Source organism: Labeo rohita, chromosome 22, assembly GCF_022985175.1.
Source record: "Labeo rohita strain BAU-BD-2019 chromosome 22, IGBB_LRoh.1.0, whole genome shotgun sequence".
Lineage (NCBI taxonomy): Eukaryota > Metazoa > Chordata > Actinopteri > Cypriniformes > Cyprinidae > Labeo > Labeo rohita.
In genome coordinates, this window is record NC_066890.1 from 8,261,945 (window position 1) to 8,275,576 (window position 13,632).

The 13,632-nt window shown below is 41.9% G+C and overlaps 1 protein-coding gene across 1 annotated transcript in view; it reads right to left on the reverse strand.

Annotated features, from left to right (window-relative positions):
- celsr2 (cadherin, EGF LAG seven-pass G-type receptor 2) overlaps positions 1–5,781 on the reverse strand; it is a 41,597-nt gene extending 35,816 nt beyond the window's left edge. The window contains exon 1 of the mRNA XM_051094434.1: positions 2,117–5,781. Coding sequence (XP_050950391.1) covers positions 2,117–5,621 — 3,505 coding nt within the window. The 5' untranslated portion in view covers positions 5,622–5,781. The remainder of the gene's footprint in view (positions 1–2,116) is intronic.
- Positions 5,782–13,632: the final 7,851 nt, after the last annotated feature.

Here is a 13,632-nt window from a genome sequence, read left to right on the forward strand (position 1 = left end):
AAAACCCTCAGCGGATATGTTAATAAACCACTGGTGTGGACACTAGTATAGTTACTGTCATAGTTTTGTTATAGTTATGATTAGAATAATTATTCAAATTATTATTACGACGTCAAGCACATAAAGCAACTTCTTGAGACAACAATTAAGCACAATCAGATTAAAATGTTCGCAAACTAAACTTATTCTAAAGTGTCTGATAACTAACAGCAACATCTACGAGAACTTTAAAACACGTGAGTTCCTATCATAAGTGTCATATTTCTGGGGTTCAAAGCGTTGAGAGAAAGCAGACGGCTTCAGTTACACAAACACACCTGAGCGAACACCAGAACCAGAACCAACCACTGGAACATCTGAAGCCGCCTCAGATATCTGAGAACCTTCAGGAGGAACCGACAGCCTTCAGAGATCTTCTGGGAACTTATTTATGATCTATTCTTTCTGGTGTCTCGGTTCAGTGTTCAGAGTCACTCGAAATACAGAGCTGATTTTTAAGAAAGTTTGGGAAAGCTGTTTGAATTCATAGCGACTTTGAGCAGTAAACTGAGAGACCAGAAGAACACCGAACATTGAAAAACACTGAATATTTGAAAGCATCTATACGTGTGAACTGAGCAGAGATCAGCGTGAGGCTCACGAACAAATCCCGTCTCAGCGTTTCATCACTGAAGGCTTTACTGCTATTTACTGTGAGGATTTACAGCGGCAGCGAAAAGACAAATCAGCATCTCATAATCTGTCAAGCAGATGCTGGAAACACGATCATCTGAACTGCAAACACACACCGAATCTGATCCACACAATACAAAACAACCTGTAGACGTGTCTGAAGTCATCAGGAACATTCACAAAAAGTGAATTCAACACTGCAAACATTCACAGAAACTTCGACGTTCAACATTTTTTCCTTCAATGAATTATTTCTTAACTAAAATCAATTTTGGTGAATGTTAAATTAACATATAGATAAGACAGATGATAACGATGCCCTTAAAATTTCATTCTAGTCAGCTTACTAGAAATATGATATTATTTGCTGTCTAAGTAGTGCGTCTCAAATCACTCATAACAGACCCCCGACCAGATTAATCAGAGCAATCAAAGCGATTCCCATCAGCAGAAAGACAGACGATGAGACTTTAAAGTTCATCAGTCTGAAACAAAGATATTTATCATCAAACAGGAAACTACATCCCCGCTGCGCCAATCTGACACTCACACACTCACGCACACACACCTTTAGTGCGACACACTCAGCAGTATTTTTATCTCTCTCTCAGCAGGTGTGATGCGAGCGCCGAGCACTGCTCTCTGATTGGCTGAGACATGGCAGCAGCTGTTACTCACGTATGAATCGATCTAGAAGCGCACACACATGCTCATGTGTCACTAGGGGCTCTTCCTCTTTCATTAAACACACTCTCGGGGCTCAAAGCTAGAAAAACAAAGTCATGGCGCTAGGCTAACGGACGCTAACCGCTTATACAGCTCTGCAGAGATGATCCGCACCGGCCATCTGACCTTTGACCCTCAGAGACACAAAGAGCAGCTGAACTGCATGTAAAGCAGGGCTCAACAATGAGGATGTCCTGATGCTCAGGGAAACTGAGAGACACCGGATGCAAAACGTCACTTTTTGATGTTTATATAGCTTACAGATTTGCTCTTTGAGAGTAAAACTAGATCTGAAGATTTCTGTGAGCACCGCTGAAACTCTGAAATAGAGTATTCCGGCAGTTCTGTCTCATATTAATTGGCCTATAATGCATCTTTTCTGTCCGAACGGACTGGAAGCGGATAAAGGCAGCCGAGCGTGTTTCCCCGGCGGCCATCCATCAGGCCACAGTCACGCAATCACGTGAAGAACGACCACTACACATTCATGTGCACTACACTGGATCTGGTTCAATGTCAAATAACCTGAAGGAAATGGAGACAGATCTGTTAAACCCACATCCGTGTCCCTTAGCGCATTCACTCGCTCACTTATTAATACCGAGCCAATGCACATCGGAGCAAAGGTCATGTATTATACATCACCGCTGACCTACAAACACACAGATGTCACGCAAGTCTTACAGAAATGCTAAACAAGCACATTTCAGGTTCTTACCCGAGACGGAGATCTTCATGGACGCCTCCAGCGGTCTGTTGTTGTCCAGGGCTCGGCTGAGTCGGATCTCTCCGGTGCTCTGGTTCAGAAACACCAAATTCAGCTCGTTTCCAGCCTCGAAGCTGTAGTGGAGCTGATCGGAGACGTCCGGGTCGTGAGCCGGGATCCGGCCGATAACACCCGAGGGAAAGCTGTTGGTCTTGTCGGTTACGTAGTTGTTAAAAATAATCTGGAAGTTCTTAAGGACGGGGACATTGTCGTTCTTATCAATAAGTTTGATGTGGACCGTGGCTCTGCTGACCAGAGGCGCGGACGTGGCCTGGACCACGATGACGTACTCCGAACGCGTCTCGTAGTCGAGGTCGGTCAAAGCGGTGAGCTCGCCGGAGAAGATGTCCAGTTGGAAGACCTCCGGGATGTTGCCTTCGACGATCTGGTACATGATTTGAGCATTGCTGCCTTCGTCTGGGTCTGACGCAGAAATGTGGGCCACCACGAGCCCGATGGGACTGTTCTCCTCCACGAAGATATCGAACTCATCCTTCTCGAACACAGGCGGGTTGTCGTTCACGTCTAAAATGGTCACTTGGATTTCAACCGGCGTTTTGAGCGCCGGAACGCCTTTATCCACCGCAAAAGCTTGGAGGTTATAAACAGGCGTGTTTTCACGGTCAAGTCGTCGCAGGGTTCGTACTATGCCTGACGTGGACTCGATAATGAAGTCGCCGTCTCCGTCTTCTCCACCTTGGAAGGTGTAGAAGATGCGTCCGTTGAGCCCCGAGTCTCGATCGGTCGCGGACACTTGCAGAACGCTGGTGAACGTGGGAATGTCCTCCATGACTGATCCCAAGTAACGATCCCGCAGGAATACAGGCGAGTTGTCGTTCACGTCATTCACTAAGATCTCCAAGTAGGTGGTGTCGGATTTCTGCGGGATGCCGTTGTCTCGTGCCGTGATGGCGAGCGTGTAGGAAACTTGGTCTTCGTAGTCCAGCTCCATTTGCGTGGTCACCGCGCCACTATCCGAGTCGATGTTAAACTGCGGGATGCTGTCGTCCATAAAGTACGTAATTCGTGCATTCTCGCCCGTGTCCTCGTCCGTTGCGCTGATCATGACTACGGTCGTCCCAACAGGCCGGTCCTCGTTTATGTTGACCGTATAATGAGAGCTTTGGAAAACCGGCCTGTGCGTGTTGGCGTCCGTGACGTTGACGTACACCTTAGCCGTGTCGAAGCGCATGCCGTCGGACGCCGTGACGGTGAGGACGTACTGTCTTTCCAGCTTATAGTCGAGCGGTAGAGCGAGCGTTATCAAGCCTCCGCCGCTCTGGCTGGTGATAGAAAAACGGTTTCTGGTATTCCCGCTCGAGATCTGATACGTCACCACGCTGTTGATATCCTGATCGATGGCGGACACTGTGACGACGCTCGTTCCTACGGCCGCGTCCTCGTTCAGCCGCATGTAGTAGGCCTTTTGCGTGAACTCAGGGTTGTTGTCGTTGACATCTAGAATAGTCATGCTGATGCTAGCGGATGACGACATGGACGGCGTTCCGTGATCTCGCGCTTCGACTCCGAAGCTGTAGAAGTCTACGCTTTCTCTGTCCAGTTCCGATGCTACGACAATCCAGCCGGTGCTGTTGTTTATGGTGAACGGGAAGTTAGGTGTCGTCTCTGTGAGACGATATTCCAAACGGGAGTTATCGCCAGCATCGGCGTCTACAGCTTGAATGTGGATGACGGAATATCCAACTGGAACGTTCTCGAGCACCGTAGCCTGGAATGGCGTGCTGACGAATATTGGAGCATTGTCGTTAATGTCCAGTACTTGTACTGTGACGAGGCCGCTGATGTTGGAAAGTGGAGGGCGTCCGCCGTCTTGTGCTCGAATGCGGAGCGTGTACTCTTTATTCATCTCGTAATCCAGTTGACTCACCAGATCTAATTTGCCCGTTTGGGCATCGATGTAGAACTGTCCTCGCGTGTTGCCGCTCATGATACTGAAATGGACAACGGCGTTGTTTCCACGGTCCTGATCCGTCGCCGTCACCTGCAGGATTTCAGTGTTCGGCGTCAGGTCTTCAGGAACCTGAACGATGTAGCGCTTCTCGCTAAACTGAGGAGCGTTGTCGTTATCGTCCTCTACGATAATGTGGACGGTCGCCGTCGCGCTGCGAGGACCAGGATCGCGTCCTTGGTCGTTGGCTTCAACGAGCAGGATGTAGGATTCGACCGTTTCGCGGTCAACCAGTCCTCGTGTGCGAATAACGCCAGAGCGGGAATCGATCTCAAACACGTCGTTAGTTCCGTTGTTGTTCAGCAAATGATAAAGGATGTTTCCGTTAACGGGAGCGTCGCCATCCGTCGCGCGCACGGTTAGAACCTCATATCCGATTTCCAGATTCTCACGTACGCTTTCTTTATAGTCCTGCTGCTCAAAGACAGGATCGTGATCGTTGGTATCGCTGACCGTTACCGTCAGAGTAGCCATGGCCGTACGCCGTGGCGTTCCGTGATCGACCGCCGTGACCCGAAACACATGCGTGTCCTTTGTTTCTCTATCTAGTATCTCCACAGTAGAAACGACTCCGTTTGATGGGTCAACGGTGAAGAGGTTGTTGGATCGACTATCAAACAGAGCCTCTAAGAAATATTCGAGCCTACCGGCTTCACCCTCATCCGGGTCAACTGCTTTTAAAACAACAACAAAAGTCCCGGCTGGTTGATTCTCCGGAACGGACACTTGATACATGGGAGGTTGAAACTGAGGGTTATTGTTGACGTTCCTCCTCCTCCTGCTCAGCAGGCCTGAGTTTGATCGCGCGGCCTGCTGTAGCAACTTCCTCAGGTGTGTTTGCGTGAACGGGCCGCGGCCCACGCGCCAATGCGCATGCGCGTAATCGCCCTTTTCGCGTCCCACGCAGCGCAGTTGAAACTCCAGCAAGGAGTCGCGAGTGAAACACAGCGGGGCTGAAGTAAACAGCAGCCCGTTGGAGATATAAAGCGCTGAAGTGCCGGTCACGTTACAGCGCGTCGGGTTGCCCGGTAACACATCAAACACCCGGAAAACAGCAGTGTCCGCTTCGCGGCACTTTGAAGTGTCTGTTAAACTTATAATCTCCACATCCAGCTTTTCTTCACGCTTGCGTTCTCTTACGCAGTTCTTCCCGTGAACGTGCACATCATACTGACTGGTTACAAGGTGTCTGAAACCCGACGCGTTATCCGCACAGTCCACGACCGCGTACACGCTGAACGGGTTCAAAAGAACCGAGTCACAGTTCAAAGCGTCCGAAAGAGTCAGCACGCCCGCATCCGGGCGCAGGAAACTCTCGGCGAAGCGCGGCAGGATGAGCTGCTCCAGTGCGCAAGCGGCGCTTCTTCTCTCCAGATCGGCGATCGCGGTGCCCGGTCCCGCATCCTCACTCACATGCACCACGAAACAATCCACGAGCCACGGGAGTTTGAACCACCCGAAAACAAAGAGCAACAAATCCCGCTTCATCGCTCCTCGGTGCTGCTCCTCCACGGCGAACGAATTAAATCCAGTTTCCCCCCTCAAAGTTGGCGTGTGGAGTCTCCATGCTGATCCACGCACTGCGCTCACGCACACTCACACTCTCACTCGCACACACACCTCCAGTGAGCTCGAGTCCGGGGAGGGGGATCATTAACATAAACCTGATTCACAGCGCCGGGAGAGAAAGGGAGAGGGGGAGGTGGGGGTGTCCTGTGGACGCAGTGGGGGCAGATCTTAAAAGGGCAACTGCAAATGCCCCAAAACCCCCGGCCGGTGCTGCACGTTTGGATGAAATATCAAGACATTTCAGTGGGGGAAGAAATGCATTAAAGACACTTTTCTTTGAAAGAGCGTTGAAGTAACATTTTTGCTTCCCGGGACGTTGTGATTACGTTAGCTTTTGGTTATCATAGAGAGAACGTTCTCATAATGTTCTCATTTGGCTTGGAAGGAGAATGTTCTGTGTTTTGCAAATGCAAAGCGCTTTTATGTTAGAGTCGCTACTGGACATATATAGATATATAGTGCTTGTGTAATTCAATAAACCAGTTTTCCTGACAGGAATCTGAAATGTGCCTCACGACAGTAAATCTCCAAATAATTCTAATAACAATAAACTGACCCTTCATAGCTTGGTTGAGTTTTTTGTTCTGCTTGTTTTCATTTCTTAAGCTGTCTATTTTAAAACACAACAACCAAACAAGAACAAGCATCTCTAAAAGAGGTTATTTGAGGTTAAAGTCAGAGTGTTTTGTATGTTATGTGGGATTGACAGAACTCTTGAGCTGTTTAAATGCTTTTTTTAAAACTCCACACATGTTTGTTGTGTTATTTCGGCGCCCTCTGCTGTCCAGGGCGCGTCAGCACATGCCTTTCTTGCGTTTACCTCACAGAAAGCTGTGATATTCATTTTGTTGTACGAACGTGTGGTACGTAATGACTTTAAAATTCGAATGCGTTTGTATTTACACACAGCTGTGAAATATGTCGATCTTTAGCGTTAAATGAACAGCTGCACCTGTTTTGTGAAGTGCGCTTGTGTCAGATCACCGCTAGAGGCGCTGTTCAGTCGGATGAAGATCAACAACACCTACTTCTGTTACCCTGGAAAAAATTAAACACGTTTGCCAGTAAATGATCTACTGGGCTTTTACATCGCTGTTAATCAAGGGTGTAGAATTTAGTCTGGACCCTTTGACATGACCCTACCAATATACAGCCAATTAGCAATAATTTTGATAAACAATATACATATGTAACCACTGTTGTAATTTCTGCCGCATCTAAAATAGGTCATACCATTGATATTACCTGAAAAGTTAAAATAAATATGCTGAATGATGAGGTTTACCCTCTTTAACTTTATTGTTCTGCTGTTTTGTGTTCATCTGCTTTTCCCATTTGCTCTTTTTACATTGACTATCACTCTATATCGACTAATACAATCACATACAACCATTATTACTCAAATATTTATTACAATATACACTGATAAATGTCAGATTGACATGAACTGGAGATGAGATGACTGGATGATTTCAACTGATTCCTATTGAACTGCAGCTCAAACTATTTCAAATCTAGTGAATTAAGCTACAAACTCCATCATAATGCACAATGTTTCCATGTAACGTGTTTTGAGCTGCAGCTCGTCATATTAATGCTGTCATATAAACTCAGAGAATCACTTCGCAAATGAAATGAGCCACATTGTGAATCATTTGATTTAGATCTGAACTTTGGAAGGGGTTCGCGAATCATTTGATTCAGAGCTTCAGGTTCGCGAATCGCGAATCATTTGATTTAGTTTGGAACTTTGGTGCGGGTTCGTGAATCATTTGAGTCCAGGGGCGGATCTAGAAAATAATTTTTAGGGTGGCAAAGGGGTGGCATGGGGTCTATGAGGGGTGGCAACACCAAAGCAAGCCCCCATGCACAGTTTTAGGGGATTTATAGTCTGACATACACACCTGTGTTCACAAATATTGCATTACCATTAGGTAATCATATATACTGTTTAGAATTAAAAGTAAATATCATTTCAATATCCATCACGGAACCAAGTCAATACACAACATAAAAAACTTCAACAGGTTATAAATATTTCTGAACTTTTATCACTAAAGAAGACATGAAGTTCTATTAAAATGACATATAGGCTACTTAGATGGTATAAATCACATTTTAGTGCAAGTTTAAGAGCAACAAAAACGTTTGAATTTCCTAACATTAGAAATACAATAATATCAAAGCACTGAAACTGGATCAGTTTTGAAACCAATGTTTGATTTTCTGTTATTAACAGAGGTGGGAATGTCTGTAATCACCCACAACACACTTTCTACCATCTACTCTAGCAACACCCCAGCAACTGCATAGCAACAGCCTAGCAACCACCCAGAATATCCTAGCAACCCTTTAGCAAACCTAGAACATCTGATCAAACTATTTATGTTTTTAAACAAGCCAGCATACATTTGTCTTTCAAACTTTTCAATCTAGAATATCACATTTTCTTAAATGCTTATACACAACCAGCGAACACTCACGAGATCAATAACACTATTACCAAAAACAGATACAGGTGTATAAATCAGCAATTAACTTTTGGGAAAGAATGATTTTCATTTTAGCACTGTAAAGTAATCTTGCAGTAGATAAAAAGCACTAAAGTTCAAATACCAAAGAATTGTGTATGAACTTGGTATGCCAAAATACTGTCCAGGAATAATAATAATAATAATAATAATAATAATAATAATAATTTAGCATCCTCTGCACATTTGGTCAAACTTCATTACAGTATACAGTATTCAGTGTTGGGGAGTAACTAGTTTCATGTAACGGAATTACATAATTTAAAATAACAAAATAAATGTAATTGTAATTAGTTACAGTTACTGAGAAAAAATATGTAATTAAATTACAGTTACTTTTGAAAAATGCCAGTGATTACAAAGGGCGTTACATCTGAATTTATTTCACACCCCCACTTACAGATTTAATTGACTTCTTTTAAATTGCATTGACTGCTCTAAAATGAGACACCAGTGTTTCAGGAGTTTAGGACACAGAATAGGACACATACTTATTCGATAACTGTTTTATTTCCTATTTGGGTTTATGCATAAACTTTATTTTTTAAGATTGTTTTTTCCAAGGCATTGTTAGATGCTAGTGTTTTCTGACATAACTATGCAAACATTTGATTTCAGTGTTATGATCTTGTTATGACACAGCGCAAGTGCGCTCACAGTGACCCGAGTTCGATTCCCGTCTCGAGGTCCTTTGCTCCCCTCTCTCCTACCAACTCTTTCCTGTCATCTCTCTACTGTCCTATCACAATAAAAGGCATAAAAAGCCCAAAAATAAAAAAAAAAAAAAAAAAAAGTCTGAATTTGTGGTGGCTGTGCTTTAAATTAAATTATTACACCGCTCAGACTATTTCGGGTCAACTTAAGTCAGTGCTATATGTTTGATAATTTTTCTTGGCGGAAGCTTTGTGTTTTGTTAGCTAATAAAATATTAAAGCTTAATTCAATATTATGTGTACAATTTATTAATTCTGTCATCCTGGTATCGTGGACTTGCTCTGTTGTTTCATACAAACGCAGCTGCTGCCATTTTTTTTTTTTTTTTTTTGTACACTGTAATGGATTATAAGATAACTAACAAACTAGTACTACTACTTAATTATTTATGTGGTGAAATGTTGTGTAAGAAAACTGGTGTGACTGCACTGTGTCCCTAAAATGTCTAGTTTGAACTTGCCGTTTTCTAGCAACTGATTTCTTCATGGAAGCTTTGCGTTCAAATATTTCAACTCAGATCAGTGTTTTGTGTCTAATAATTTTGACACGAAACATCTAAATAATCTATTAGCAGCTGTGTAATAAGTGAGATAATGTACATTCAGCCAGTTGTTATCGCAAAATAAAGATGTATATTATCCCTTACTTATTATTATCTTAATTCAAGTGATAAAGGGTTTTGAAGGTCTGACAGTAATCAGTGTTGAGAGCTGCTGTAAAGTTCACTCTGCCTGCTTTAATTGTTTCAATATGATTAACAGTTGAAAAAATTAGAAATTTAGAAAAGTAATCAAAAAGTAATTAAAAGTAATGTTACATTACTTTAATAAAGTAATTGAAAAGTTACACTACTTATTACATTTTAAATCAAGTAACTTGTAATCTGTAACCTATTACATTTCCAAAGTAACCTTCCCAACACTGACAGTACTATAGTAGTTTCATGGTGTCCTGACACAAGACTGTATCTCTAGACAGTCATTTCTCAGTTCTGCAAAAATGCAGTAAATGAATAGGCCTACTGCAAAAAATGGTTTCAGATCAAAATACGACAGTCACACGTCTGAAGTTTACTGTACATATAGAGTAGTGAGATTTCTATAATCTGATGTACTGGTACTGTATACTGTAAATGTACTGTATGTGTATAACACTGTAGATGATGTGTTCATTTCTCTCCTCTCTCTGTTGTCAGGATGCAGAGATTCTGATTGGTGTGTCATCAGTTTTGCTAATGTTTAACATAGTTTAACTCATTGTTAAACGTTTTGAGAAATGTGTCTTTGTTTTGAGAACTGAATTAATGGCTCGGGAAAATGTGCCTACTAAACTCAGTTCTGTTGTTAACAATCGAGAAAACTGCAATACGACTAGATTCTGACCTCTGCTATAAGTTTCCGTGATCGGCATCTTCTTATTGATTTCATGTTAATGTTTGGTCAGATTTGGCATAAAGGCCTGTATAAGTGGAGCGAGCGCTCAGAGAATCGGATCAGCAAAGAATTACGCGATGAATCTCAGACAGATCCGGACGGGATTAGATGTCTCACAGGACGAGTTAATTATGATCTGATTTACGAACAAATGTAAAACAATTCGTTAATGAACTGGACCGCGCTTTGTGTTTTTGACTCAAAAAGAACCGGTTCATAAGAGTCATTTATTAATGAAGTCGACTACACTGGGGAACCATCGTGAACAGTTTACTGAAAGACGTGTTTTTGCCATTATTTTGTCTTAAACTGTCATCGCTGCTCATGAAAAGTAGCACAAGAAACACTGCTTACATTTATATTTTATTCTGTGATAATTCTGGGGTGGCACAGCTTCTTAGGGTCGCACTTGGCACCCCGGTAGATCCGCCCCTGTTTGGATCTAGATCGGAACTTCTGTGTGGGTTCGCGAATTATTTGATTCAGATCGGAGCTTCGGGTTCGCGAATTGCGAATCATTTGATTCAGAGCGGATTTGCGAATCTTTCCGATTTCTTTTTTCATTAAACAGTAGAAAATGTCAAACTATTAAGGTAATACAGTTATAAAAACAAAAGTATATACAAATACATTTAGAAAACCAACTGTGGTTTTACTACAGCAAAAGTGTAATAATGTTTTTTTTTTTTTTTTTTTTTTTTTTTTTTTTGTATAACCACAGCACATACAGTCATGTGAAAAAATTTGGACACCCTATTGAATTCCACGGTTTTCCGTATCAGGACATCATTAAATAAAACTGGTCCTTGGCTGGTCTTAAAATTTCGAAAATAAAACCTCAGATGAACAAAAACACATGACAAATTAAACTGTGTCATTATTTACTGAACAAAAATAAAGCCAAAATGGAAAAGCCATGTGTGACAAAGTTAGGACACCCTTACTGTTAACATTGGAATTAAGAGGATAAATAACAGTCAAGCACTGATAATTAAAAACCTTTGATGAACTGATCATCATCAGTCTGAGTGCCTCTATAAAAGCATAAGCTTTGGCAGTTTGCTGGTCTGGAGCCTTCAGGTGTGTGTTAACACAATGCCAAGGAGGTAAGACATCAGCAATCATCTTAGAGAAGCAATTGTTGCTGCCATCAATCTCCATTTCCATTCCAAACAATCTGACGTTTATTCAGTAAAACAGACACCTCTCCTTCCAGGAGTGGACGTCCCAGAAAATTCACCCCAAAATCAGACCGTGTAAAGCTCAGAGGAACGCCAGACAACCCAAGAACTACAGCTCAGACTCTACAGGCCTCAGTTAACTTGTTAAATGATAAAGTTCATGACAATACCATTAGAAAAATATGGGACAAAAATGACATGTTTGGAAGGATTGGCAGAAGAAAGCTTCATTACAGCACAGTTTAGGTCTGCAAAGTTGCATCTGAACAAAACACAAGTCTTCTAGAATAATGTCCTTTGAACAGACGAGACCGAAGTGGAGATGTTTGGCCATAATGCACAGCGCCAAGTTTGGTGAAAACCTAAAGAGCATATCAGCACAAACACCTCATACCAAAAGACAAACATGCTGGAGGAGGACTGATCATTTTGGGCTTGTTTTGTAGCCACAGGACCTGGACACCTCACAGTCATTGAGTTATCCATGAACTCCTCTGTATATCAAAGTATTGTAGAGTCAAATGCGAGGGCATCTGTCCGACATCTAATGTTGGGTCAAAATTGGGTCATGCAACAGGACAATGATCCCAAGCACACCAGCAAATCTACAACAGAATAGATGAAAAGAAAAGAATCAAGGTGTTGCAACAGTCCAGTCCAAGTCCAGAGCTCATCCTGACTCAAATGCTGTGGTGAGAGCTGTGCATAAGCAAATGCCCACAAACCTCAATAAACTGGAGCAACGCTGAAAAGAAGAGTGGTCCAGATTCCTCCAGAACGATGTGAGAGACTGATGAAGTCACAGAAAATGAACGCTTCAAGTTATTGCTGCTAAAAGTGGATCTACAGGCAATTGACTCATAGGGTGTCCTAACTTCATCACACATGGCCTTTCCATCTTGGCTGTATTTTTGTTAAATAAATAATGACACTGTGTGATATGTCATGTGATGATGTTTATCTGAGGATTTATTTTCCAAATTTTAAGACCTGCCAAGGACCAGATAATTTTTTATTATGTCCTGATACAGAAAACCATGAAATTCAATAGGGTGTCTGAACTTTTTCACATGACTGTATATACTATAAATGCCCAGTGTTTGTTTTTTTTTAAACCATGGTTACTTTTTGTTAAGGATGTGTTGCCAGGTTAACAAATAAATACATTTACACCATAAGAGGACGTATTAGATGAATATTGTTTTGACTGCTTTAGGATGAACAGAGTTTTGTATAGTTTCCATGTCTAGATCAACTTTAAATAAAGAAAAGACAAGTTTAGAGCCAGATTTTTGTCTGTGAAATTTATCTAGCAGGAAATGCAAATTAAGTTCTATTTTCCTATATTCTTTTTTGAGTAGTGTAAAACATCTTTAAAACAAAGAAAATTCACTTACAAAGAGAGATCAGATGAACATTAATAAATCTGATCAAAATGTGTCTGTGTGGTTCATTAGCAAACAAATGAATCTTCCACAGAAGAGACAAAAACAGGACCTCACTTCAGTGTCTGATTTATACTGTAGTATTATTACGTCCATAAGCTTTTTTGTGAACCGTGGATGAACTCATGGATCTGTTTGATCTCTTCATAGTTAAGGAGAGAGTTATAGTTTCTTAATACTTTTATATAACACTACAGTTGACATCAACATCATCAGTTCTGAATTTTGATATGCTTTGTTTTACTAAAATTCAACAATAACCTGTTAGCATTAAACCATTTCTTTAAAATGTTCATTTAGAAGCCGTGAATGTTTGTTAACAAACATTTAGGGCTCAACACTGAACCCTGTGGTACACCACAAATAACTCTCAATAAATCATGATTTATGCTAACATACTCAAGATAACTTAACTATGCATAAGCTAACCCTCTTAAACCACATCTCTCTCATCTGATCAACAGTGAGCCGTGACCCTGTAAATAAAGACTATAAAGATTCGTCTCACTGTACATGAGTCTAGATCAGTAAATCTGCCCTCAACAACCACTGAAACACTTAAGTGATTAATCGTTCCATTAAGATTAAATATGATTAAATCAGCGGAGCAGCTGAGAGAGATAAGT